Source organism: Triturus cristatus, chromosome 8 (assembly GCF_964204655.1).
Source record: "Triturus cristatus chromosome 8, aTriCri1.1, whole genome shotgun sequence".
NCBI classification, from domain to species: Eukaryota; Metazoa; Chordata; class Amphibia; order Caudata; family Salamandridae; genus Triturus; species Triturus cristatus.
This window is the reverse complement of record NC_140591.1, coordinates 1518671984-1518699823: the sequence shown is the minus strand read 5'-3', so window position 1 is coordinate 1518699823 and position 27840 is coordinate 1518671984. Positions and strand designations below refer to the sequence as shown.

At 43.7% G+C, this 27840-nt stretch overlaps 1 protein-coding gene across 2 annotated transcripts; it reads left to right on the top strand.

Moving 5' to 3' along the window:
* The first annotated feature begins 700 nt into the window (after nucleotides 1-700).
* On the top strand, nucleotides 701-27638 carry SPCS2 (signal peptidase complex subunit 2). Of its 2 annotated transcripts, none has more exons than XM_085623360.1 (5): nucleotides 701-853; nucleotides 8553-8636; nucleotides 18204-18364; nucleotides 20070-20204; nucleotides 26690-27638. In XM_085623360.1, exons 1-5 carry the CDS (start codon nucleotides 815-817, stop codon nucleotides 26874-26876), a joined length of 606 nt encoding a protein of 201 aa, XP_085479486.1. In that variant the 5' UTR covers nucleotides 701-814; the 3' UTR covers nucleotides 26877-27638. The 2 variants fall into 2 exon arrangements, with proteins under 2 accessions (XP_085479486.1, XP_085479485.1); XM_085623359.1 differs by having other exon boundaries at nucleotides 780-853; nucleotides 8556-8636.
* Nucleotides 27639-27840: the final 202 nt, after the last annotated feature.

The following is a 27840-nucleotide window of genomic DNA, read 5'->3' as shown; positions in this document are numbered from 1 at the left end:
GAAAAAGGACTAAAGCGGAGGTTTGTTTTGCCTTTAGCCAAAATACGTCAGAAGTCTAATGACAGCCATATGTGAACGGAGAGCTCTGCCGGCATTAGTCCGTAACAGGACGAAATTGTAAGACTTAAACTAAAAACTATACTTTTTTTGTCAAATTAGTAATCACTGTTGTGGATACTTATGCACGTGTTTTTTTTATTAATTTGGTGAGCGTTTACATAGTACTAGTTTTTGGATCATATTGGTCTAGATAAAAAATAGCGCATGGCTACCTACTATTGGTATATATTTTAATAACGCTGTATGGAAGATCATTTTGCTTCTCTGCCTTTCGTTTAGATAGTCGCCCAACAGAGAGATGCATTTTAAGATGGCTCGCAGAGTGGCTTGCCTGACCTCGGCGTCATCCGAATAAAGCCGCCATAATGATAAGGTGAATGTAAGTATTTCTTGAAATGCTAACGTCTCTGAATGTTGTATTGAGTTTAGAATATAGTCCCTTAGAATTTAGATGTATATTATGTTCCTGCTTGTTAACTTTGGAATAAACATGTATTTGAATGCCCATTGTTTTTTTTTTTTTTTTAATTTAACGAGATTCCGTTCTTGACGTTGTACTTAGGCTTTTCTTTGGCTTCTTTACTACGTGCTCCGTTTCCCCTACCGTCCCGAGGTTCCGTTAGGAAGCACTGACACTGCCTCTCTAGCAGGGCTGCTCGGCTCCTCCCACTACACTACGTCAGCCTCCGAATCAACCAATGAGCGACGCACAAGTCGAGGAACTGGAGGGGCAGAACAGTTGGCTTATTTCAAGATGTCGTCGAGAAGCGGAAAGAACGGGCTCCTGGAGAAAGTAATGAGCTGGGGGCGCAGCGCGGTGGCTGGGGGTGGTGGGGAAGTGGAGTTTATTTAGTTACTCCCGAAGAGGTGTGCTCTGCAGCGCCCTACAGTAGAAGGGACACCAAGATCTCTATTCTTCGGTGCCCCTGTATCCCTGCTGTGCATCCTCATAGTTCCTACCCACAGGGCGCCCTAACGGGCGGGGGGTTATGGTCCCAGGGGAGCCCTTGTGGATTGTGAGGAGGGGGATCTGTGATTACAGTTATACAACCTTCCATGCGATAGCCATAGCGGGGATCGCAGCTGTCCAGTTGTAAATGTGCTTTGAGATTTTGGCTATCTGCTGAGCTAGTGTCAAGTACATTTCAGTTGATTCCAGATGTGTCTTAACTGATAATCGGCCTCTTGTGGTTTCAGTTAGTGCATTATTTAACAATGTCATTGTTTTTAAGCTGAACGCAGTTTGTTCAGGTGCCAATCCATATGTTGCACCTGAGTCCAGTGAAACCTACTTATAACTGGTCAACTGCCAGGTTTGAGCACGAAATCTCTTCTGAAACCCTCTACCTTAAATTGCACCGGACTGATATCATATGTGGAAGGGGGTACCAAGGTGGAGCATTTTGGAACTGGCTAACCGTTCTGAAAGATCTTTCCTTTATTCCCAAAGTTACAAATTATAGCACTAAAATTGATCTTTTCGGAAGGTACCCTTCTGCTAATTAATCGTTTGCTGCAAACCAGTAACTAATCTTTACAGAGAATATGCTTCTGACGAGGCAGTTAAGCTCGTGGATCCAGTAAGTGCTGTTTTTTTTCTTCCAGTTTGACTTGTCTATCGCTTAAACATTTTGCCACGTAAAGCAGTTGGACTACCTGCAGTACAGCCCTTGAGTGGATGTGTGAGCGTTTCGGAGAAGGGGCGCTCCTTCTAGTTGAAATGTTATAGAAAAACAACTACAAAGGCATATTTGCCCTTTTGGCTATTAATTCCATCTGGACACCGTCCTTTGTGTCTCTAAACATTGGCTATTTTTTTCGAGACCCCCTACCCCCTTTGCTGTTAAGTGTCTTGATATGATACCTGTATGTCACCTTGACAGCCTGCTGACATACTAATCAACCTAACCCATTTCTTTCAGAAAGCAGGTTGGAAGAACATGGAGGTGAAAGGGTTTTCGGTCATCTTCCCAAGCTGTCTTGTCCTCTGTTACATCTTCTTAGGCACACATTACAGAGGGACATCATTGCTTTCCTCTCTTATTCTTTGGGAGGGCGGGCTAGATTTAGCAATCCCCATGCATAAGTAACTGACGGGGCCCTGTGCCAACTGCCACCATTTACTGGAGCCTCCAGCCCTGCCTCATGTCTCTGCCGATTCAAGGAGACTGACTGATCAGTGGCAGGAGACTGCTCTATGGAATACTGTCTGTCACCGCCTTACCCACCTTTCTCATCAGCCTGTCACAGCATTAAGTGTTAACTTAAGAGTGCTGGACGGCAGGTTGTTTGAAAATAAAGTTGCTTACATCAAACACAACGGAATCAGGCTGCTTTGAAGGCATAGCCAGTACATCCTCAATGGTTAATCATATGAACACAACAGAACTGACTGCCTATTGTGTATGAGAAGGAACGCAATGAAGGCCCTCACCCACCTGGTAGGTGGCATGCTCCATCCTTTGGCCCCTCCTTGCACTGAACCCGAGGATCTACCCACCAGTTACTAATGTCCAATGGATTAATAGGGAATTTATGAGGGCTTTTATTAATTTTTTAAATTTTTTTAAAGGAATTGATCTATGTACGCTTTTAAAATCCCTAGTTTAAAATTAATTTTACCCGCTCTCCTCAACCGCTTATTTTTTTTGGTGCAGTCTTATATAGCGGGAACTTGACCTGAAGGTATTGGAATGCTTTACATGAGCACCAGTTACGTTATACAAGGACACACGTTCATTGTTTTGTGTGTTTTTTTTTAGGGTTAGGAATGGGGAGATTGTGGTTTGCCCAGAATCACAGGATGTTGAACTGACCCGAGACTCAAACCTGGTTCCCCACTGCCAACGTCGGCAGCTCTGGCCGTTACGCCACATCCTCTTCCACTTTGTCAGTGTTTCTCTCTCCCACACATCTACCAGTTGGCAGGCCTCAGTTTTGTCTTGGGTCTGGTACGTTATCTTCTTCTGGAATATGATCTTCTCTTGCTCTCCTGCTGCCCCTGTGGTAATGGTGTACATCAGGTTTGAACCCATTCACATGCCCTGTCCAAACAAAATTCTTAAATTACAGCAGAGCCAATGCACTGGATAGCACTCTATTCCCTCATGCACAGTTCCTCCCCAAGAGAAGTGGTTTACTTCTTCGACTCCATCACTCCCACGTTCCTAACCTCTCCTGTTGCTTTTCCTTCTGACACCCTAAGCCCCTGCCAGGAACCTAGGGATACAGCTAGCTTAACCACAGAATGTGGCTTGAGTTCTCAGTCACTTCCACTGCACCCACCGGCATACTGTTAGTGGACCTGACAATAACTGAGTTTGATGTGGTGCTGGTGCCTTTGTTTTTTTATTATTGATCTAGACGAAGGGGTATCATTTAATCTTGTTATACACACCTGATTAAACAAGCATTGAAAATGCAATAGGTCTCGCCTTTGATTAAGTTAAAGCCATTGCTTTGCTATACAATACCATTAGCAAAGCAAATGGCTTTAACTTAATCAAAGGCGAGACCTATTGCATTTCCAAAGCTTGTTTCGTTTGGTGGTTTGTGGATGGACACAGAAGTAAGTCCCTGTTGGTTGCTGGGTCGACCAGGGGAGGGGTTCTAGGTAAGCGCAGGGTTTGTGGCTTTAGTACTGAAGCTGAAAAGACATCTGCTTCCAATAAGCATCCCATGGTTTTCACGGTGTTGCTGGCAGTTCTCTGCCGTAGAAATTCCTTGGTGCCTTAAGTCCTTGTTTTTGTTGGGGCGTTTTGTTTCTGCCAAAGCTCTCTCGTTTCTCCAGTTTTCCTTTTCTGTTTACGTTTTAGCCTGAAAGCCGGGTGCTGCAACACCCAAACTTATATTAAATTAACTCCAAGACGTCTAGTCAACCTTGTAGCCCACGCCGCTCGATTAAGCATGAACATTGGAGCGCTTTACATGATGCTCATGTAAAGCGCCCCAATACCTACGGGTCGAGTTTGCACTATATAAAACTGCACACCCAAAAACATTACAACACTTTAAATATTCTGTTTGTGAGATTGTGTCTGACTGAGCTGAGCCTTTATCCCAACTGATAGTTACCCCGGATCCTTGTTTGTAGTCCCCTATAGGCATTCATCTACCCCCTTTCCCCCCCCCCCCCCCCACCCCCCACACATACACACAACATCCCGTTTCCAAGTTGCAGGGCAGCCGGACACTGGCAATAACTTATCTGAAGCACTTAACATGGCCCACTTGAGACCGCTCGTCTCAGAAATGCCCCCAACACAGTGTTTTGAGATTAGTGAAGTAATTTGTATCAGTCGTGTTGGTGTGTGCTTTTTTTTCTTAGGGGTGGGTGGCTGGGATGGGAGTGCGGAGGCTTACTCGGGGAAGGATAAATCGGTGGTGATGCGAGGTACTGCACGGTTTGTGTGAACGCGTTTATCGGCATGTATTCTGTCAATGGAGACCCGAATCACCAGGCCCAGGCAGGCCTGCGCGCTGCTCCCTTTAAAACTGCGACCAGACTTGCTGGCAGCAAATGGGGCTCTCTTTTCCAAAGTGCGCTTTTGTGTCCAGGCGGTGGGGTGGGTTTCTGCCTTCATGGAACGCCACACTTGGCAATCCCCCAGATGGCACCAGGCGATGTCGCGGCGCTAAGGGAGCAAGTTACGTCTAAGCACATAGGGGAGTGGCAGAGATGGAGGCAAGTAACTAGCGTGTAACCATTCACTTGCAGCACAGAGCACTAGACGCGACCTGTGCGAATGGCTAAGTGGTTCCCACTTTCTCCAGAGATGAAAAGAAAAAGAAGCTGCAGTGTAGACTGCGTGTGTGGGCACAATAGCACTACCACATCTACCAAGAAAGCAGGGAGGGGATGTTGCATACCCAATAGAGCTGCCGACCTTGGAGCGGGGGAAGTAGGTTCGAGCCTCAGCGTAGGTTCTGCATCTTTGGATTCTGGGCAAATCACCTTATCTCCCCGTGGCCTCCATGAATGAATGTGGCCTTGTGAACACAACTGGTGCTAATGTAAAGCACTCCAATACCTCTGGGTCGAGTTCGCGCTATATAAATAAGCACAAAAATAGCCAATGGGCAAGGCTGCTAGATTCTGAAAGTAATTGCAGTTTAAGAGTAGAATAATACAGAAGTAACTCTTGGTTTTTCACTTTCGCGGCTCCGGCGCATTGTCTGTAAAGCAAAAACAAGGGTTTTTCACTTTTGCGGCTCCATGCTCAAAATACCTCCGGTTCGAGTTCGCGCTATATAAATAAGCACAGAAAAGCCAATGGGCAAGGCTTCTAAATTCTGAAAGTAATTGCAGTTTAAGAGTAGAATAATACAGAAGTAACTCTTGGTTTTTCACTTTCGCGGCTCCGTGCTCAATTGGAATGAGAGGTTACTTGGAGGACACGCGCATTGTCTGTAAAGCAAAAACAAGCCTTCGGCATTGTGTGGAAAACATAGTGCGTCCCAGCTAATGAAGCAGAGTGTGTCATGTCGCAAGTGAGAGATTGAATCCCCGTTGGTGGAGCCAAAAGGAGACAAGGCGGCAACAAGGAGGGGCTAAGAAGCCTCCTTTACAATCACAAGCCAGCGTTTAGCATAGAAGATGACACCAGCCAATGAGGAAGATGGGTGGGGCTTCAACTCCGCCTCCGAGAGCTTTGGAATCTGGATTGATTCCAAGAAGCTCTCGGATGCTTAGAGCAGCGCATGCGTGCTGCTTTCGACATCCGAGACCTAAAAAGGTGTACACTGGATTGATGCCCCAATTTTCAATTTGAGGTCGATGTACTATTTTTACGTAACAAAGTTGCACTATCTCTTCCTTTGATTGGTTGCTCGTGTCTTCCCGTTGCTCCGGTATAGATTCTCCGATTTATTTATTTTCCTCCCTTTTTTTTTTTTTTAAGGCGATTTCTATAAACATTATGCATATATAGCAGTGCATAAATGAGCATCTAGTATCATTACAGGAAATTCTCTGTTCCTCAGGCTTGGTTCCAATCTTGCAGCATAAGATGCTTCAGTTCTGTTGGCTGCATTTGTGCAAGCCCTAGTCCTGCATCTTGAAGTTTTGCTATATTTTTCAGTACCTAGATATCCACATACAAGTACAGGCCCTGCAAAGATGATTCATTTTCAAAAGGTTAGTTATGCCTTTAGGTCTTTTCACTTCTGTTACTGTTGGCTTTGCTTTCCAGAAGATAATCTTCTGTACCCTTGTCACCTGCATGCTGGCTGCCAGCAATGCTTGCTCCAACTTTAGAGGTGAAAAATTGAAAACTAGTGCGATAACTGGAGAATAAAAGAAGAATGTGATCTTGTATGGAGAAGAGAGGGACAATGGCTCAAGAGCAGCGCTATGAAGTGCATTATAAGAAAGATGATTGTAAATAAGCTTCGATATTTGGGAAATCAGTCCCAGATTGTAGTAGAAAGTAATATACATGGAAAGGGGCAGACTGAGCACATGAGGGCGATGATTGACTTTCTGAAAAGAATTGACAAATTAACAGCCATAGAAAATATCCGTGGGTGGGAAGGCTTGGAAAGAAATTGTAGTACGCAGTTGAATGACCTGGAACTTTTAAAAGGAAGCTTGATCGTCATCCGAGATGGTATAAGTTGGCCTGGCGGTAAGTGGGGGTGGGTTGTGTCCCCGCCCCAGGCTTTCCAGTTTGTGATGTGTTATGCAGAACGTTAACATGGTAAACCCAAGGGCAGCGTGTTGCCTGTGCCACATGGGTCTCTCACTTCCCTCTCCAGAGGAATATGTACCCATAGGCATCTCGGCAAGCTTAGGAGTACCAAATCAAAAATAGATTATGAAGTGTGCAAGTGACTTGTTGGCATGCTTTATCATGGCAAGTACATGTGGGAAGTGGCTGACCCAGGCTGGATGGAGTGGTGGGTTCAAGTAGCTCCCCTATAGGTGGCGCTGAACTTGAGAAGCTTGGTAGATACATCTTTGTCTCCTTTACTGGCAACCACAGGTCAAGTGCAGTGTTTGAGGGGATTTCACTGCCTGCACCTGTCCTCCTCCCACCCTGCTGCTCTTACACAGCATGCGCTTGAACGACTGTCAGGATTTTGCCTACTTGTCCCTGTCTATCCCCTTCTTTCAAACCATAAATGACCAAGCATGTGACAACGAGCTTCTGGCAGTGTATACAATATAAACTCTGGTAGTGTGGGTCAAGTGGTTATTCTGATGATTCTGGCACCTGCTAACGCAGCTGGAGCAGTCCTTTGTGTAGCCGAGAGCTACGCTCTTTCCAAAGTTTCACTTGAAAGTGTTGCATTCGGGTAAGTGGATGGATGCAGGCGGTGCCTTGGTAGATGTTACCACGGTCTGTCAGAGGAGTACTGTGGGATAAATATCTTGTACAAAAGAGTTGAATGATGAACAGGAATTATACTTCACGTTATATTTTGGGTAGAGATCGTCTACCTAGACATTAGCCCTTCTGTTGCCAAAAGGGGCCTCGTGGACCATTGCTTTTGCCACTCGGTAGCTACCAGACCTGTGTGGTGGTATTAATACTGCGCCTGATATTGCGGTATTGCAGATTCATCTGCTGTATCACGGCTATTTGTGTTTTTACACTTGTCAGTATTAACTTAGCACATCTGCAGCCAACAGTCCGCCTTCAAAGTCTGCCATGTTGGTGGTCTGGGTAGAGGGGCTAATGGGTGGACGAGGAGGGTGCATGGCAAGAAATCACTTTTTTACAATTGCTTTCCAGATCTACAATACATTTTTCAGCTCACTTCATATTTTACAGTTTATCTAGTGGGCTTGCTGGTAATCATTAGGAAATCGGTTAAATGCCACTTCCGCCTTTAGAGCTGCTTCCCCAGACCTGCCCACCTTTCTTTGAGATTGGCTATGTTTATAATAAAATAATTCATTTATATGACTCTGTGGTTCTAATCATTAGTTCTGCCTTGCCTAAATATTAGTACTGCAGATCTTAACAGGTACCCATTGAGGATTAAAACCTCATTTTGTAACTTACAGTAAGTAAAGTGGATCTCTTGAAATGCCTTACAGCAGTTTTACTGGACCCCTCCTTTGACCCCACGTTTATACATTTTGAAGTGTGTGGCTGCCCTCCACCTATGACCACACATTTTTTGCTTTTGCAATGTAGTTGAACCTTTGTTGCCTAGCATGCAGGCTTTGCACGGAACCCGCCTGGCACCATCAGGACCAGCAGGTTCTGTGCAAAGAAGTGGAGTTCTCGTACAGTTGGGTAGTGCAGTATGTTTTCTTTTGTATGCTCGGCATAGACAGAATCAACCGGAGAAGGGTGATGTCACGGCCTGTTTGGTTACTCTGTTGTGACGAAAATGTCAGAAAAGGAAAATGGAAAATGTGATAAATCACCCTTCAAAGACGGGTAGTTTGGCAGCTGTTTTGTCTCCTCACTCAACTGTAGACTAGGAAATGCACCATGTGTTTTGCAATCAAAATCTTTCACTCTCCTCTCGTGTTCCAGTGGAAGATCGATGACAAACCGGTGAAAATTGACAAATGGGACGGATCTGCTGTGAAGAACTCCCTGGATGATTCTGCCAAAAAGGTAATGCCTGAAAAAGCTAAGATTGATATGAGAGTGGCCCTGATGAGAATGTTTATCTCAATTTTTATAATTGAAAATATAACTCTTAAATGGAATCGGAAGGGGTGGATTAATGGCGCTGTAGACAAAAGTCTTGAGCTCTGCGGATGTCCAGTTTTTGTTGTCACTCTGCTACACAACTTCCCTACAGCTTGCAGTTGCTCAGCATAACACATTGTGTCACATAGTAGTCAAGCGGTGAGCCTATATTTAATGTGTAATGAATCCCTGTGAGCAGCTATTGCTCATGTTTTACCGAAGATTTTTCAGTTTTAGATGTTTGCTTATCAAAGGAGCATAATGAGGGGGCTGCTAATCGCAGGATTGCGATCTAGGGGATAAATAGGCAGCGATGTCTGTTCTTTTAAGGGCCACTATGCTGTACTTGAATGACTTGATATTCTGTAATCCCTCGCCCACAAATTGGATACAATTACATTTTACTCGCTTAAATGTCGGAGAAGTTGCGACATTTTATGTGGCAAACTGAATATTGAAGAGTGATAGAGTTTGAACGTGTAAAACGAGAGTTGACCATGCTGAATGTATTTGTCAGGGCTGTCACGTTACGGATAGTTGAAGCAATCTTGGAAAAATGTTATCAAGGAGGCCAGGTAATTCGGCTCCTGAATAGAAAATGCACTATCACAGTATGTGAGTTGTGGTCAGTGATTTTTGTTAATACGCTTCGGTTTCTTTAAGATTATTTGCTGTCTAGTAAACTTACTCCTATTGTGGACTATATCAAAAACTTACAAATGGGCTTTGGCCCAAACCATTGCTTACCCTTGTTGTCGCTCATAAATGCTTGCTTTTTATCCAGTGTTTTTTTTGTTTTTGTTCATTTTGTTTCTTTGCCCTGGAGCAAAGCCTTTTTTTTCACACTCCATTGGAGTGCATGTGTTTACTTGCTTGCTCCTCCGAGTGATGCTTCCCTCCCCCAAACATATGTTGTTACTTCCTAATCGCCCCTCTCCACCTTCAACCTCATCAATTGCTTGCCCCACCCGTCCCAGGCTCTTTTAATACATTTTTAGGGCCTTCTCTTGCTCACCTTTAAGCACCTCTGTTGCTCCCTTGCCCTCTAGCCAGTCCCCCATTGCTACACCCAACCCGCTCCTCTGTTTACACCTAAAGGTCTATCACCCTGGGCCTCAACCGCTCCATTTCTTTAATTATTTGGGCGGACGCAGTAGCAAATTACTGTTGGGCACTCAACCTTATAGTAGGCTATTTGGCACAAGTCAAATCCTTTTTATTAAAAAAAAAAAAAAAAACATTTAATGTAGTTTTATTTTTGTAGGTCTCGCCTGACCCAGCGCATGCGCTGGTCTGGCGAGACTTATTGAGAGGGCTCCAAAAAGTGCTACCAGGCCAGCCTAGAGCTACAGTGCATGTCCGCGCGCCGCGCTTTACCGCGATTACTTTCACGGCCGCTTTGATGTTTGATCGAGATCACGAACACTTTCACGGCCGCTTGGCATAGCCAATAGGTCTCGCTTTCGGGACCTTATAAGTATTTAGTTATGCAACTGTTGCATGGCTAAACACTTATAAGGTCCCAAAGGCGAGACCCATTGGCTATGCCAATGCTTGTTTTATATACGGATTCAGCCTGGATTGGTAAATAATAAAAAAACGCCTGCACCATTTCAAACGCGCACATGCATGGTTGCCACTTGTGCACGTATGTCATAACATATGCACGTGCCTATGAAATGACGTGGCTACCAGCAGTGGTTGCCTCATTGCACCTTTGAAATATATTTCCTCCAGCAATGTGATCCTTAGCCTTCCATGCGCTCTGTAAACGGGTGCTCTACTTAGGGGCCGGACCCAGGCCCAGGGAATCAATTTTGTCACAAAGGACGCGGCACTCAAAACTTGACTTTTTGAGAAACTTTAATCTCGTATCAGAAGCTCAGTCCGACGCGTTTCAGCCTACACTTGGCTTTTTTCACGGTAAGTGAGACATCTTCAGTTTCCACTACTTATCCCATTTACCTCAATGTGGCATTCTGGGAATTGTAGTGTCAATTACATTTACAAAAACAATTTAACGACAAATCTTTGCCACTTTCGCCATGTCTTTCATAAATCATACATCATTGACATTGTCAGTTCTGGGATGTAGTACCCATGATTATTTTATTTCACTGGTTATATGGTATAGTACCAACACTTGCTTATATATATTGTATGTTTTTCAATAATACTATGGGTACGCTACATAGACGACCTGTTTTTAATTTGGAATGGCACTACACAGGAATTCAATCAATATTACCGAAAACTGTTGGATAACAATATCGGCCTGGAATTCACATGCAATATAAGCAAGCAAGAAATAGACTTTCTAGACACCAAGGTCTACATTGAATCGAATCAAATTCACACAACCTTATTCCGTAAAAAAACATCAACTAATAGCATCCTACATGGGACAAGTTTCCACCCAAAATGTCTCATGTGTGAAAAAAGCCAAGTGTAGGCTGAAACGAGATTAAAGTTTCTCAAAAAGTCAAGTTTTGAGTGCCGCGTCCTTTGTGACAAAAAAAAAATATATATATTTGGGCTGATGCTGCATGCCATCGGCATTAATCCTTTATGGGGCTTGCCCATTAAACCTGGGAACCGGAGCTCTATGTCCAAATAAAAAGCATTGTTTCCGTTGGGGAAATACTCTTATCCAAGCCTGTAGGGCAATTGAGTTGTATTAAAATGATTTCATGTCACAAAATAATTATTTAACTGATATGTGCAGAAAATACCGATAACACTTAAATTCAAATAAATAGTATGTGTTGGTTATAGAAGTATTGTCATAAATTCATTCACACATTAAATGTATTGTTAACTAAACATCTCTGAGGAAACAAGGTGCTGTAGTGCAGGGTAAAGTGAAAGACGCAGAGCATAGTGTGGCGAGGTGTGAAAAAATAATTCAATACAAATATAAAAACGTCTGTCTGACACGAACGGGTCTAGATTTTTTTATGCTGTGATACAAATATACAACGGTCCAATCAGAGCGGAGAAGGAACCGTACGCTTCGACCTCCGTGGCGAACTGCGACGAGGTCATCCTAAGGATGGTGTCTAGGACGCCTATAAGATGGCAATCTAATAACAGATGGGTAAAAATCCCAGATGAAAGCGCTACCATGTTACTTAACACGTGTGAGTAAACTTAACCGTATTCTTGTTTTGTGATGCTTATCGTGAAGCGCCTTAAATAAACATATAATGTTCGTTCTTCAGGCAATAATTAAATTAACCATGGCCTTCGGAGCGGTGAAAGAGTCTTTTATTTCTGCTGTCTGTCTGCTAACTGAAAGTGATCATTTAACTGCTCTGAAGACCGTGGTTAGTTACCTTTTCTTTTCTCTACTACACATTGGAAAACTGACAGTTAAGATAAGACGCACCATTGGAAAAAAAGTCTTTTCGCTTTTGGTTCGGGGAGTGCAATATGTCCACTAACATAACTTGAGCATTTGCTCAGTATAGTGCCTTAGTACACATTCATGCATCTAGTCTGCTTATTTCACCCTACTGGGAAAGGTTTGGGAAATACTTGCGGGCGGAGGGGATTAATCTTTTATTCGTCAGCAAATGTGCCTTACATAATGTTACTAAGTACCAATACTACAAAATGCCTGCCCTTTGATGCATCCCTGGCCTGGGTGCAAGGAGAAATTGTTCAGTGAGATTAGTATGCAGAATGTCCCAGAAATCAAGGATCCCAATGGTACTCAAAACCCCAAAAAGATTACGACATTCTACCCAACCTGGAGACTGATTCAGGGTTTCCAAATGTCACTGTGCTAAACTACTGCACCACTGGTTTCCCAGTGGTCTTTGTTTGGATCATCAGACACAGTTCTGGGGAGGAGATCAACCAGTGCCCTAGTTTATTAATTGAAAATACTGATGCATCTGACCTAGTATGTAGACAAGGGTGCCATGTGCACTGGATCTTACCTCCAACACAGCCAGTTATGGTTGAATCTCATGTTGGCATGGACACTCGCAGAATCTGGGCTTCTCACTGTAACTCCTGGCTCACCGGTTAGATACGGAGTTTAATGTTTGGGTGTAACTTATTATTTAAAATGCTATATCATCGAAACTGTAAGGACTACAGAGGCATTTCCCAAGGTTGTAGAAACTGGGCATCTCTTTTTAGCCACGGGACCCTACACTAAGACCTAGGATGAAGAGGAAATGCCTTCTTGTTGCTGTTGGGACGGCAGTCGAGTGGTAGATGGTCCCCAAAAATTTGAGATAGTAGAGGGAGAGTTTGCGATGGTGCAGGGTTACCGCATTTGCAATTCCTGGCACCCATGATGTTGCATAAGTTCTTTTGTTGTTTCTGGCTATCTGCTAGGTCTGCAGGCATATCTGTTAGGTCTTCCTGGTTCTTGGTCCTCCTACTGCCTTGGAACATTCTCCACACAGGCTCCATTCTGCTGGATTTCGTTGTTTGTCTTCCTGATGAGGGGCCTTGCCCTTTCCACACTGGGCATTTCAGCTACTTCCAAGGTGGGTCACATTAGCAAAGATTTTTCCATGGTTCTGGATCTAGTCTTAGTCATGAAGTGAACTTCAACACGGTCCCTTGTTCCTGGCAACCATGCCTTTGTGCGGGCACCGCAGAGCTTTTCCTTGAAGTCCAAATAAAATATAAGCCAGTATTTATTCTACTTCGGACTGATGGTAAATCAGACTAAATTAATTTCCATCAGAATAAATTAATTCTCAATCAACCTTTTGGAATTTGGAAATGTCAGACACCCCCAGAAGAATGCATCCTCATTAGCTTACTTCTTTGGCATTTGCAGTGCAGGAGATAGTCCCCAAATTCTCACTTAGTGTATCCCTGGTAAAGGCCACGCAGCCCAGTTCCTCCACTGCTTGGGGAGACTTGGCACCATTCCACTGAGTCAGCCTTGCCACAGTATGTTGGTCGTTGTGTCCGTTCAAATGAGAGCCACCTGAGGGAGAACCAACACTTTGGGCAAAATTCAATATTTGCTAGGGCGTGGCTTGACAGCCATCATGGCAGCCCCATAGTTGGAGAACTCCATCCCGTACTCTCAGATCCTTCATAATCCTCTATTGAGCCAAGAAAAAAACATGACGGCGATCTCCTGGTAACTGATTCCTCCAGAGCACCGTTTGCTGCTGGAAAAACACACCCTGTGTAGTCTACTGCAGAAACAGTGAATATTGGTCGGATGAGTGGAGGCGGGATCACCCCCATCAACATCATTGTCTTCTGACCAAGGTGGGCAGCACTCCAGCGGTGGGTGCTGAGCGGCAGGTGCGACTGTCCCTATGATGCATCGACCTGCTACTGATGAGTGGGCGACTGTCCCTATGATGCATCGACCTGCTACTGATGAGTGGGCCAATCTCTAAAGATGCCCAGCCGTTGAGCCTGATGACGCCAAAGTAGAGCAACTCTGGATGATTTGCCCTGCTTGGCCCATTGAGGTTAGGGCAGCTGGGTGCCTGGGGACTGGCCCTGTTTGCAGATGGTACCTATCATCGGTGACTTAACCTGTGCCACTGCAGGGTGGCAGCTGGGCCTGGAGGTGGCAGGAGTATCACCCAAAGAAAATGAATGAGCCGCAGGAGTTGTGGTGGCTTTGCTTGATGGTGTCTGAGGGCTGGATTGGACTGATCCCTCTTGAGTGGGTTGGTTGACCGCTCGAGCCTGAATGACCTGCTGGCCTGTGAGGGACTGTGGAGCTGATCATGGGCCCCTTCTAGGTGGGCTTTGACTTGTTTGGGGGGGGGGGGTGTCCCCTCCCACTCTTCTTTCTGCGGTGTGTGCCTGTGGGCCACATACACAGTGGGCTTCCTTCCTGAGTGGGCTCCTGTTGCTCTTCTGTTTGGTCCCCCTTTGTGGTGCTTTAGGCACACAGGTAGGACTAAGATAGTGACTACCTGTGCTGCCCTTCTGTGCATGCCTGTGTCCCTCTCCTTCTACAGAGACTTAGCAACGATTCCGCAGTTGCGGTGTACCAAAGCCCCCATGAGCATTATTGCACTGATCTTGTAAGCCCTCCACCCCCCGCCCAGATTGCTGGGCGTGTTGTATTGGGCCCCTCAATAGTCACCGTAATTCGGCCTGTGTGGCTATATCCTCCCGTAGTGAGCCCCCATTTCCATTATTACACTAGTCCTTCAAGCCCTATGGCCAGACCGCTGGGCTTATTGTCGTTATGGCTTCTCAGGCTGAGCGTATAGCAGCCTCCTCTCAATTGCTCTCTTGAATCCAGCCCGTGTGGCTATATCTTCCCTTAGCGAGACCACAGGCTCACTTGGTGTTCTTACTGCCTCCTCTCCTGACCTCATAAGAGACCAAAGAGTCCCAGGGCATACTCAGCCCAAGATCAACAAGATTACTAAATCCATCCCTAAAGGTGATTCAGACCCCAAAAGTGATGACCAGGGATCACCGATGGGGGGGATTGGAGTGAAGGTGAGGGCGTCCATATATGGCACAGCAGTCCTCCAGCAAGCAACCCTAATAAGACCGTTACTCATAGAAAATACTTTACCAGAGTGGTTGATGCTACAGTGGATAGATATAAGTTCAAAGATGGCGCACTCCACTTCCGACCCATATTTTGTCAAAGATGAGCCTCTGCAATTTAGCGTAAGCTTTATCCTCCTGATCATGGCTGCACATATAATTCCAGCTCTCATAATGTCTACTTTAAACTAGGCTATTTGTTAGCTCCTGCAGATGATCTGAGACACATTGCACATATGCAGGTGCCGGGCCACTGTCTTTACTATTAAACTAACCGTTAACTATTCCAGTGGTAGTGCCAGAGGGGGCTGGATGCTGCGTTGACCCAGAGTTCCAAGCACATAGTTTAAAAGAAACTAAAGGCTATTTCGCACAGACTGCGCATTTGGTGAATTCCTAAGTGGTAGTGTGGGAAGCTTTTATGGCCCATATTTGTCGTAAAAGCATTATTCACATTGCAAGTTGCAATAAACGTTAACTACAAGATGCAACACAATTGGAACAGACCTACCAGACACTAGAAGCACAACACCATACTTACCAAGACTTTCTTCTCAAACACAATATAGCCAACCACAGAGCCAGACTGCGACCGCTACTCCTGGACGAGGCAAGGACGGCCTGGCGTGCTACACAAAGTAGAATGTATCAGTGGAGTAACAAAGCATCAAAAGGTCTTCATTGGCTTTGTAGGTATAAAGAGTCCCCCAGACATATCCGCATGATCAGGAGTTCGGATGGGCAACTAGTGATTGGCTGGCAGGTGTATCATGAATGTGCAACTCATTATGCCCAACTATACTCTAGGGGGCAACTTTCTCGCTTAAGAGGCACTGGTAGACCTTATCTTCAATATCCCTGTTGGAAGAAAAAAAAAACTCCAGCTTACTGCAGGTAGATGAACAGATTAGAGTAGGAACTAGTGGAGGCTTTTGCACAATTGTAGGTTGGGGGACCCCAGTCCCAGTGGCCTACTGGCTGAATGCTTTAAATACACTGTCAAACAAGCCATCCCACTGATTAATACAATACTAAACAAGGCTGTTTGGGACAGAACATTACCATATGGCCTTAAAGTGACCAGTAGTATAATGATCCCTAATCCAGGTGTTCACCGATCACCCCTATACCTCTATGACTCATATCGGCCCGTCTGGCTAATTAATACTGAGATGAAAGGTATTGCAAAGGTCCTGGCGATACCCTTGACAGTGATCATGTCCCTTGTCCACCAGGATCATTGTGGATTCATGCCAGGAACATCTACTCCGGCTACATAACACCTTGACAGTGGTGGACAGTTTAAAGGGCCTTCTGGCCCTCCTGATGGTAGATTTTTTCAGCAAGATTTTCCTAGGATATTTATACACACTAGCTTTACACTGGAATGTGGGCTAAGGTCCAAATTGGTTGGGAACTTTAGAGTACTTCCCTGTTCAGAGGGGCATGCAGCGGTGTTGCCTTTTATCACCCTTGCTGTTCGCGCTCGCCATTGAACCATTAGCTGGGTGGCTTTGCATGGATTCCCTGGTGCACAATGTCAACTGGCCCTTTCTGCATATCAAGACGGAGATGGATTAAATAAGGGGCAAAATTGTTTTTCTAAATATGGGGCCCCTGATTGCTAAACCTGCTGTTGCAAGATATTGGAAGGGTCTACCCCTCTATCAATAGACGCTTGGGCGAGAGGTCTGGACATTGCATGTCCTTTGAACATGCCAGAAGCTGAGGCGATTGGCAGGCATGTAAGAGAATGACAATGTTTGCTGTGGGCCAACAAAGCTTAAAATCGGTGCCATTGATACTTTTGACTGAAGCAAGCACTGTTTGAACTGTCTGGGTTTGTGGGTGGGTGGGCGGGACTGTGATGTCGCAGGTGCTCATGTAAAGATTTACATGAAGGGGGCATGTGTCCTAACTGGGATAGTGCCAGTTTTTCTTGTAACTTATATCGCCTGTTCTAAAATCCAAAAATGCTAATAAAGTGGTTTAATAAAAAATAAAAAAACTTCACTAGGGCATCACTGGCATCCCACATTGTCTCCCAGCTTCATGTTTCTGTAAGATGGCAATGCATGCTCACGACCCACACTTGAGGGAAAAGGGGAATGAAGGACTTAGTCACTTGAGGGAAAAGGGAAATGAAGGACCTAGTTACTGGGGCAAAATTCATTTTACCAGGATGGCCTGAGGGGTTCTTGCCCTTTGGACTACAGGTAAAAATGCCTACACCTTGAACCTAGAATGGACTCTCCCAGTGGCCTTTTTTCAAGAGCAGTAGGCAATGTTATATGCAAGAGTAAGTTTGCTTTGGGTTTGCAGATTGCCATATCCAATTACCAGGACAAATCTCTGTGTAGGCCTGAAAGTTGGAAGACAGGGTGAGTTTCAGAGGTTTACGTACCATGCAAGAGCCTTTGTCCTTACAGTCATGTTTTTAACCAAAGTGAGGGGGCCTCTTATAAATGAATGTGTAAACTGATTCGGGGGAGACTAGAGGGGCAGTGCAGACATGGAAAAGTATTGTTTGGGTTTTTAGCAAAGAATTTTGTATTTTTTTCACATTTGTTATTTAAAAAAACAAATCTTTTTTTTTTTTTTTTTTTTTTGCTGCATGAACTTAGTTCCTCTTTTTTGTGATGTACCAGTAGTAGCCTCTGTGTAGTAGCAGCGCCAGGGCTGTCATTGGTATGACACGGTGCAGTTACTGCGCCACCTAGTATGACCCTACAGTGGAGTGACAAAAAAACCCGCCATGAAGCCTATGAGCGCTCTCCATACTTGGAGATAGAATACAGCAATGACCGCATAGGACAGAAACACCATACGTGCACTCATTGGGAAGCAATAGCTAAACTGATTAACAATTGCTGAGAATCCTGTGCAAATCATCATATACTTAGGAATTATAAAACCATGTATAGAAAATGGCCATTGAATGGTGGAAAAGAGGAGGCATAATTTTCTCTTGTTTCTTTGCAGGTACTCCTAGAAAAGTACAGGTATGTGGAGAATTTCGGTCTGATTGATGGCCGCCTCGCCATCTGCACTATCTCCTGCATCTTTGCAATTGTTGCCCTGGTCTGGGATTACTTGCACCCGTTTCCAGAATCCAAAACCGTCCTAACCATCTGTGTCGTATCATATCCTTTAAGTGGCATCACACACACGGTCTTGAACACTTAAGGTCCATTTTTCTGAAAATGTTTTGTGCAAGCAAATGTAAAACTGATAGACCCTGTTTGAGGAAGGAGGGGTGCAGTTCTAGTTTTGGGGTGCTGTCCACGTGCTTAATGATGCCTAGATACCTACTTAAATCTTCTTGGCGGTATGAGATTTTGAAAAACATTCGTGGGCCTGGAAAGAAGAACTCTGTGGCCTACCAGATCTCAAATATTGTTTTAGTACAGGAATGTCTGCCACTAGAGGTCCATGAAACTGGGTTTAAAAGGCTGCATCCCCAAGTCCTGCTATTAAGAGCCTCGCTTGTGGGCTGTCTGCGATCTTCTATGAAACTTCCCTCTTTAAATCACTGTGGGATGTTCAGCTGTATATGGACCTAAATTGTAGCATTCCTCCAGCAGCACTTTACTTGTCATAAATGTGAATAAATGGATCCAAATGCTATTCCACCTGCACTAGGGTGGAGTAGCATTTCGATGAGTAGATCAGACTGACGCTATAAAGGAATGTTGAGACAAAAAGAAGCAAATACGTGTTTGTAAAGTCTCCGTGTATTGCAAAGTGACCATGTCTATGCAGGCCTGAATTTTACAAGGCCATACTGTACCCAAGTTGAGTCACTGTCCTTTCGGATTGCACAGTAAGCGTACATTTAAAACTGATTGGCAGTTCAGAACATGGGCTCTGCATATTTAAAAGCTCCCACTGTACTGTTTCCAGAATGGCGTGTGGCAGATGTCGCCTTTTGTGTAAAATTAACACATGGTTCCATTTCTGTGGCAGCTCTGCTGTGATTTGAACATTACAGCAATTCACTAGTTGTTCCATGAAAGTAATGGCATGCAAATGTAGCTCACTGTATTCCTCTAATCTCCTTATGGTGCAATTGTCATTTGTTGCAGAATGCTCTGACTCAGAATTGCTTTCGCTCTCATTTGCCCAGCACAGCATTTATTATCAAATTGAGTTTTATTGTACTGTGCTTCATCTCTGTTGGTGTCGCGTCACTCGAAGAAGTCTGCATTGCTGGGTTTTATTAATCTGATCAGCTGTGAAACAGTAAAGAGAGAGTCATCAGAGCAGAGTCCCAGTACCCTATACTGGTGCTCGCATTTTTGACAGATAAAATAAATAAGGCTAAAGCTTGTCATTTGCTCAGAACTACCCTTGGGTCCAGTTGGAAAGCTTTGATTGGATCCCTGATCTCAGTCCACAGCCTGCAGCAATAGATCACGGCTGCCCCCCTATGGTACCTGCTCATGAGAAGGCTTCAACTAGGTAGCTGGCAATGGGCTGGCGCACGGGTCTCTTTCGGCTAAGACATTTGGTTTGTTTGTTGGTTGATTACAATTATCAGGTACTATTGGCGGGGAGGGGCTCAAGGATGCACCCGGAACTCCTGATTATTCTTATTCTTAGGTGTAACTGTCCAGGACAGCGTTGTTGGGATGAAAGTGTTGGTGCTGGAGAGTGAAAGATTTTTTCAGTTGAGCAGCACAGAGTTTTTAATTTGTGCTGCTAACTGAATTGATTGCAGGTTTGCATTTTGCTTAAATGTTTCATTGGTGTGAGGCAATCTTCTAGTCTGTGTCTGTGTGCTTTCATTGAATCAAACGGTTCTGTTGAAAATATATATATCCCAGTTTTCCCTTAATTCCTGTGTACCTATTTCTTGATGATGGGTGTGCTCACCATCTATACCTCATACAAGGAAAAGAGCATCTTCCTGGTGGCCCATCGCAAGGATCCTACTGGAATGGACCCCGACGACATCTGGCAGCTGTCCTCTAATCTGAAACGGTACTGTCCATGCTCAACAATTAATGTATATTATAGCGAGAAGGGATTTAGTTTGTTTTCAGGTGCAATGTGCTCCCATGTGCTGCTGTGACTGCATTAATGCTATCTTTGACCTTTGAAGAAACCTGCACGGCACTGCTTTTTTTAATAAACCTTTTCCTACAATGTGAAGTTCTGTAGTTCTCGAGTTGATAGTGAGGAGCTTTTTTAATATATCGTGGGTGTTCATAATGCAACTTTTAACCATACAGCTAAAAAATGAGGCCATTTGTAGAGCACGGTTTATCAGACATGTGACACATTTGTAGTGTGACTGGCAGACCCAGATATACATATATACAATACAGTCCATTTAACACATTGCGTATAAGAGAAATGGTAGTCTTGCCCAGTGTAATAATGGCTTTACAAATTTAATCATCTAGTAACGCGAGTATTCCTACTTTCCAACTTGCTCTTCTGTGCGCTATAGGACCTCATCTATATGAGAGTGCTACTCCTACAGCATGATATTGAAGTTGAATATAAAGCCTGGGTGCAGGCACTGGTGCCTCCATGAGCACCACCTCCAATCTTGGCAACTTCACGCAAAGAAAGGCATTGGTTTTGATTTTTTAAATTTATTTTTTGCACAGTTCAGCAGGTCTTGCTTGACACTTTTTTACAGTTATTTTCTTTTGGTGCTTCTGTGCCTTTTTATGGCATAAATCTATTGTATTTGATGGTCTCTTCTTAGTCATTCCCAGATTCCTGCCTATGTAGCTCCCTCCCTTTAAGGTTTGTGGTTTTGTTGGACCAGTGGATGAAGTGCATCTCATCTGTATAAGCAGATTATTTTTTGGTAATCTTTATTATGCCACTGCAGTCCACCCAATCATTGGTTATGACCATCCCTCCTGAGACACTGAAATTAATCTCTAAAGATTATACTGGTGCGAGCTTGGTATGTACGCAGAGGCTATTTCTCATATTTCCTTTTTTGAAGCAAGTTTGCTATCTCCTTTCTTGCGGCAGTGCTGTGTAGGGAGGGCTCATCTGAATCGACTAAGCAGCCCACTGCTTCTGATTTCTCCAGTATACTGCCACCTTTATAATTGAAACTGTGGAGACCATATATCAACATGTGGTGAGTTTATTAAATGTGTTATAGGTGATTACAATGTTTAGACTGCCTCTGACATACATCATGGTGGAATAACCTGCAGCATTATCTCCAGTGACTTACACCATGGTAAAGAATTTCAAGGCAAGAGGGCCATGAAGAGGAACCTTAAAATGGATGTCGAATATTTTTTTACCGTGCACCAATTTCGCAACACTTCCAACGTGATACACTTCTAACTTCTAACTGTTGAGAAATAGGCCTTGAAGGCTGTTTTACCCTTTCTAATAGCCAGATAGCTGAAGACTCCTAATTGGGCAATAAGTATAGAGTGAGCATGTCTGCCATTAACCAGCAAAATTGGCCATCAATGGCTACCTCCCTTTATTATTGTCATGTATTCATTCCAGTCCTTTATTCCCGCTGCGATCCCGCCGTTTTCAGTGCATACCAAAAATGCCAGCATAACATGAAGGTTTGAGAAACCCCAGTTCTACCAGACTAGATGCAACAGTAATCCTCTTCTAAACTTGGTTCTAATCTTTAAGCACCTAGCGAATCTCTACTAAAGAACATGGTGAAAAAAAGATTATGGTTCTTGCTTCTAGCAAACCTCTCATGGCTGCTGAGTAATGAGATCCAAGGTCATCTAAATGGCGGTGGACCATGGAGCAAACGAGGCACCTAGAGAAACTGTTGATCTTTACTAGATTTCATTGCAACAAAATACACCGGATGTTGACTTGGCATCCTAGGTTCCATAATAAACCACATGCAAGTAGAACAAGCTTCTGCTTTCATAATATCAGGATAATTAAATGCGCACCCGTTGTATTATAGCGTCTCGTTTTTAGTATAGCAGCCAGACCTCTACTTCAGCTCAATTGAAGGAGGATAGGTAGCCCTGACTACACACCCTGTGCGGGCTGCCAGTCACTGCATCAGCTTTTTGGCCCTCGGAATCGCAAACCGGTCAGTGCGTAGAACATAATCTGAATTCCTGCAAACCAAGCTGGTCACAGACCTTCTCAGCCTTGGCCTTTAACCCTCCTCCGGGCGCTCTCACTATCCCACACTCATAAAATGGTTATGAGGATCTTCTGAATACAAAAGATTGAACACAATCCTGGACACACTTGCAGCCTTTCACAAAAGTTTCAAGCCTGATCGCTTCGTTTTCTCCCTCTACCACTTTTCCAAATCAAACTGTCAAAGCACGCTGATGGATCCAGCATGCAAATGATAACCAATTGACAGGCATCCTAAGACTGCCACAACAAAGTGTAACAGACGGCCACCTACCTACCCTTTGACTAACGAAAACCTGCCAATCTGGTACCTTAAACGGATAAGAAACATGAAACTGGTGAAGCCCCTTACATGATAGGATCATGAATGTAATTTTACCTCTGCTATTCCTATACATAGTTCCAGTAGGCTACGATCATGCATTTGGCGAAGCAAGTAACACAGCACTCAAGTGAGCTGTGCGTTGCAACCGGTCTTCTACCGACTAGTTCATGCACATTAGCCGCCCTAAGGAAATTAACCCCTTCCATGCTGCGCAGATTCCGCCGCTGTGCTGACGGAATCTTGCGCGGGCGCGGTCATGACGGAACGGTTCCGTCATGAGCACAGCTCAACCGTGGCTCATGACGGAACCGTTCCGTCATGAGCACCGAAGGGGTTACTAACTGTCCAGCCTCTGAAATGAGTACATTCTGAACTGCCCAGCTGAGACATTCCTATTCCTACTTCTATCCTATCCCTTGGCTCCCATGCCTAGCATGCGTCCCATTAACTCCTACCCCTATCTAACCCTCCTTTGATACAAGGCGTGCTTGGAGGCTTCTGAGCACTAACTCCAGGGACTGATAACCTTCCTGTGACCTTACTGCCCTCTCCCACTCTTCGTCTTTCTCCTTTCCTGTCTGTGCCCTTCCTCTAATTCTCCCCCAGCCCCCTTTGAGTCACATAAACCCATTAATATGGGCTCTGGTGCAAGAACCAATGACAGGTCTGTGCTCATGCCACCTCTACCACAACATCTCCTAAAATGTGGGATTAAAACTGGAATTTTAGCATGCATCACTGCTGAAAAATAGATGCCTCTCACCATGCTACAGTGCGTCTCACCATGGCTACGTGCCATTCATCCTATAATGGCAAACACACTTATTCTGTTTTATGTGCTTCTGTACCAGGAGAGTCTGCTTGGAACACCCTTTAAACCGCTAAGTCGTGCTGCAGATACGGCGGGCCGGCTCCTTTCCTTACTATGGTTGATGAACTAGTTAGTCTGGTATAGGCGTTGCAGTAAAGCACTTAAAATATGAGCCTGCACCAATCCTCGTGATTGAGTACTAACATTCTCACCCCAGTACAAGATCTTTCTTTTATCCAACCACCTCCTCCAGCATCCGCCTCAGCCATCCTTCCACTGGCGCTCCCCTCCACCGCGCCATCATGGCAGTAGTCTTTGATAGTGGTGCTTCTACTTCCTTTGTGGCACTTATATATTCTGACTGACGGGTTCTTCGTGTTTTTCTTCAAGTGAGTTGTTTGTGTGCATTACTGCTTTAATATACAACTGTTGTGTGAATGATTACATTTTCTGTATTGGGGTAGAGGGGGTTGTCATCCTCTTGTAGTGAAACCTCTTTTTAGAAGGGGAGCAGATCTGGAGTGTGGAAGGACCCGTCGAGTAGCTGTGTAGACCAAGTCTGTCACATCTGATCTAGAACATTCGATAGTGATGGGGTGCAAACAAATTACCTTGTGTCCTTCCTCTGGATGCATGCAGAAAGACACACTATGTTCTTGTCGCTGCCCAGTATTGTGTTTTATTTATTTTAAAGAATACACATCTGAGAGCTGTTTACAATACACCTTTCTAGAGATAGCAGGTATTTGTCATAAGCTGTCAACCATTAAGGCCACACATATTTGGTGGGGTCGGATCTCCAAGATGGTTAGGCCTCCCTGGAACGTTTTCTTCATTTTAAATGTTTGTGAACAGTGCAGGCCCTGTTAATATTTGAGTCTGCATAAGGCTCATGGATCCAACATAGCATGTCAGACTTTTTCTCATCTTCAAATGCTCTATGCTGTTGTAAAGCAAAATAGTTGATATACATGTTTCCCAATGCTACAAAGGTCTCCACAATTAACAACATACAAATCATGCCACAGAAAATGTTAGACCATGCACCCCACCATAACAAACACACAACCATTTAGCTGTCTTCACGATACATCCCAACAAACCAACACATACTTCGCACAACCCTATGGCCACAATTTCAATACAGTAAATAAGGCCACCTTCACAACACCGGTGCCATACCGTTTAGCCACCTAAGACCACCTGCTGACAACATACAACCATTCTCTCACTCACTCCCAAACAGTACTATATACAAGACCACATACAACAGTCAATATCCTCATAATCAACCACTCCATAGACGTAAAGACCAGACACCATGAACCTTTACAATGCTGTATGCCAAAGCCCAGGACCCTGGTGACAAGGACATAAGGGCAGAACTGTGCAATGCAAACACAAAAATCTTCACCAGTCTATAAAAAAGAAAAGGCAGTCCTATAGCCCCTCCAACCCTGATGAACGTTATTGCAAGTAGGCATGGTAGCACTGGAGTGATATGCGCTTAAGATGATGGTTTTCAAACAGTTCAAGGTTGTCTTTAGTCTGCAGAGGTGTTCCTTAATGGGTTTGATGGCGGCAAACATGGTGTAGTGGCCACTACCTGGTTTGTCTGAGCACCTGTTGTGGTTTGTGGCATCCACCTACAATTTCAAGCTGTGGATAGTTAAAGAGGAGAATTCTAGAAACAATGCATAAGTACAGCCTAAACAGGGGATTGATATTTCTGAGTGCGGGTGGAAAAGTAAAGATTTAAAAATGTCACCTCATTCACTATTTTGTAACTGAAGCCCTTGAAATATTGATTTTTTAAGTCACTGAAATGCTTTTCCACTGCCTTTATCATATCAACACTAAATAAAAGCGTCCTCTGCCTCTAATATGAAGCTTTGCAGTTGAGAAGAGATGTTAGAAATCTCAAAACCAAAGGAAAGAAAATGTTTAGGGTTATCCTTAAGATGCCGAAGGCTCACAGTAAGAAACTAAGATAGAATTGGGCTGCACACGGTTCATTATGCCAGCTTAATGTTTTGCTGGAAAAGTGGTAAAAACAAGTAGTGATGGCGTTAAAAGATTACTTGATTTATCTGTGCAACCATAGTTCTTTGTTTTGTGGAATTCTTCTTCGTATTGTGGCACTGGGTCCCCCACAGATTCTGCAACCCAAAATATTATCTCAACTGCACACCCCCTGGTTGATGGATGGGAGACCGTGTGTAATCTCAATTTCACGAGGCCATGTGTCCCCGAGTTAGGGTATTTCCCAGCTCATCAAGAGCACAGTAAATTAAGAAAAAAGGGCATACTCAATAATTGAGTTCAAGATCAGAGGAATACGTTTTAAATATGTATTCTAAACATTCTAAAGGCACAGTACAGGTGTAATAAATTAAAAAGTAAATGCCATAACCGCCTTTTTTACGTTTCTGACTTTGTCAGTATGCCCTGGTTACCAAGTTCCAAATGAGCAGCAAAATCAACAGAAAAACTGACCGCATCCATAGTAGCATCTGGAAGTCTTCTGGCTCACCAACAAAATCAAGAGTTTATATACTTTTATCACATTTTAAACCATTAAAATTGTAAAATTATCGTGGTGTGAGCAAGTGTATCACTTTCTCGGTAGATCAGAGCTCCACACTGTAAAAAGTCTTATTGCCTTTGCTCCTAAGCAGTATTCCACTGTATAATTATTAATTCTGCCCACTCTATGCTAATGTAATTGGGAGGTGGCAGGACAGAGTAGCTGCATGAAACACAGCAAACTAATATAAATAAATAGGGTACAGTGAGCTAGCGGAAGGTCCTTGAGGAAAGAAACCTTATTGTGACCATGCTAGAAAGTTTTAATCGACCAGCAAGAACGTCAATGGAAATCAACAGGACTCTGCTCGACTGTGTGCTGCAGAAATAATGAACCGTGTTCATGCACGGGGGAGGCCTCTGTTTTGAACAATATGGCGTTTTGGGCCTAAATTGATGCCTAGTTAACATAAGCCAGAAAAACACACTAATACATGTTCTAGCAAAATCCTTTCAAAGGCATTAGCACAATCTCAATGTTTACATGTATAATCAAGAGTAAATCTAGCTTCTGTATGTTAATAACACAAATATGAAATTCACAAAAGCTCCAATTGTTAAAAATTTACGTTTGCCTAATGTAAATTGTCCAAGTATTGCACATTATTAAAATATTACTGTCTTGTGTTTCAGATTTGATGACAAATACACCCTTAAAGTGACATTTATCAGTGGGAAAAATAAGAAGCAAAGGGAAGCTGAGTTCACCAAGTCTGTTGCTGCTTTCTTCGATGAGAATGGAACATTGGTAATGGATGTATATGAGCCCGAAGTGTCCAGACTTCATGACAGCTTGCTTACAGAAAGGAAAGTGAAATAGCAGTTGAATGAAAGACCTTTCTGCTGGGATTATGCTAGGTTTAAGAGAATAATAAGAAAATGCTACATTAAATAAGAATGTACATGCCTCTGTGTTTTGTCCTGAAATCTTACATAATTCTGGATAGGCAGGATTTTTCAATCTCGGATCCAAGAATTTGGTAGCCGTTCTCGTGCTACGAGCTGTTTGGGTCTGTCAGGTTGCAGTGTTTACCCGCCTTTCTAGGTGATCCACTGTCTGGGTGAAGGAATTGATGAACGGAGGTTCCTTATAAGAGTTGTCAGGATAAGTTGTGTTGAATGCCAAGATAACTCCACCTTTCTAAGTGGCAATGCTTTACAATGTAGCTTTATGCCATGCTATATGTTGAGTTTTGTTACAGTTAATGTTCTGCTTTTGTTTCACCTTTCTAGTCTAAAATGTGTTGACATCTAGGAATTCAGGACAAAACATTACATCAAAAAAAAATTCTGTCCATTCTTTATTTTTATATTTATTTGAGAGTTAAAAAGCTGTTTTATACACCTTTTTTTTGTTGAGGGGGAAAAAACCAAGTGAAAATGCGAGTACATTCTGTATGTAAAGCTTAGCACTCTGTATGTGAGGTCATGAAATAAAAGACAATGGTATTTTTAGATCTGTGAATCTCCTTCTGTCCCACGGCACATTTCATATCCGCATTTCTGTTGAATGTTCTCTTATATATGAACTGCCATTTTCTATCTACAAAGTTTTTCAATAAAAGGAAATAACAGAAGCGAATTCAAGTATGTGCAGTCTTAATGGGTGGCCGGTTAATTAAAGGTATTTTTGCATTATAAACCTTAAGCTTTTTATTAGGATTGGTGGCCTTGCTCACAACTGTGGTAGAAAATGTCCTACAGCTACAAGTTTATCTGACCCACTTGACGCCCCAAGAAAAAAACATTTACATATTTTTGTGCTAATTCTGTACTTGTTTTCT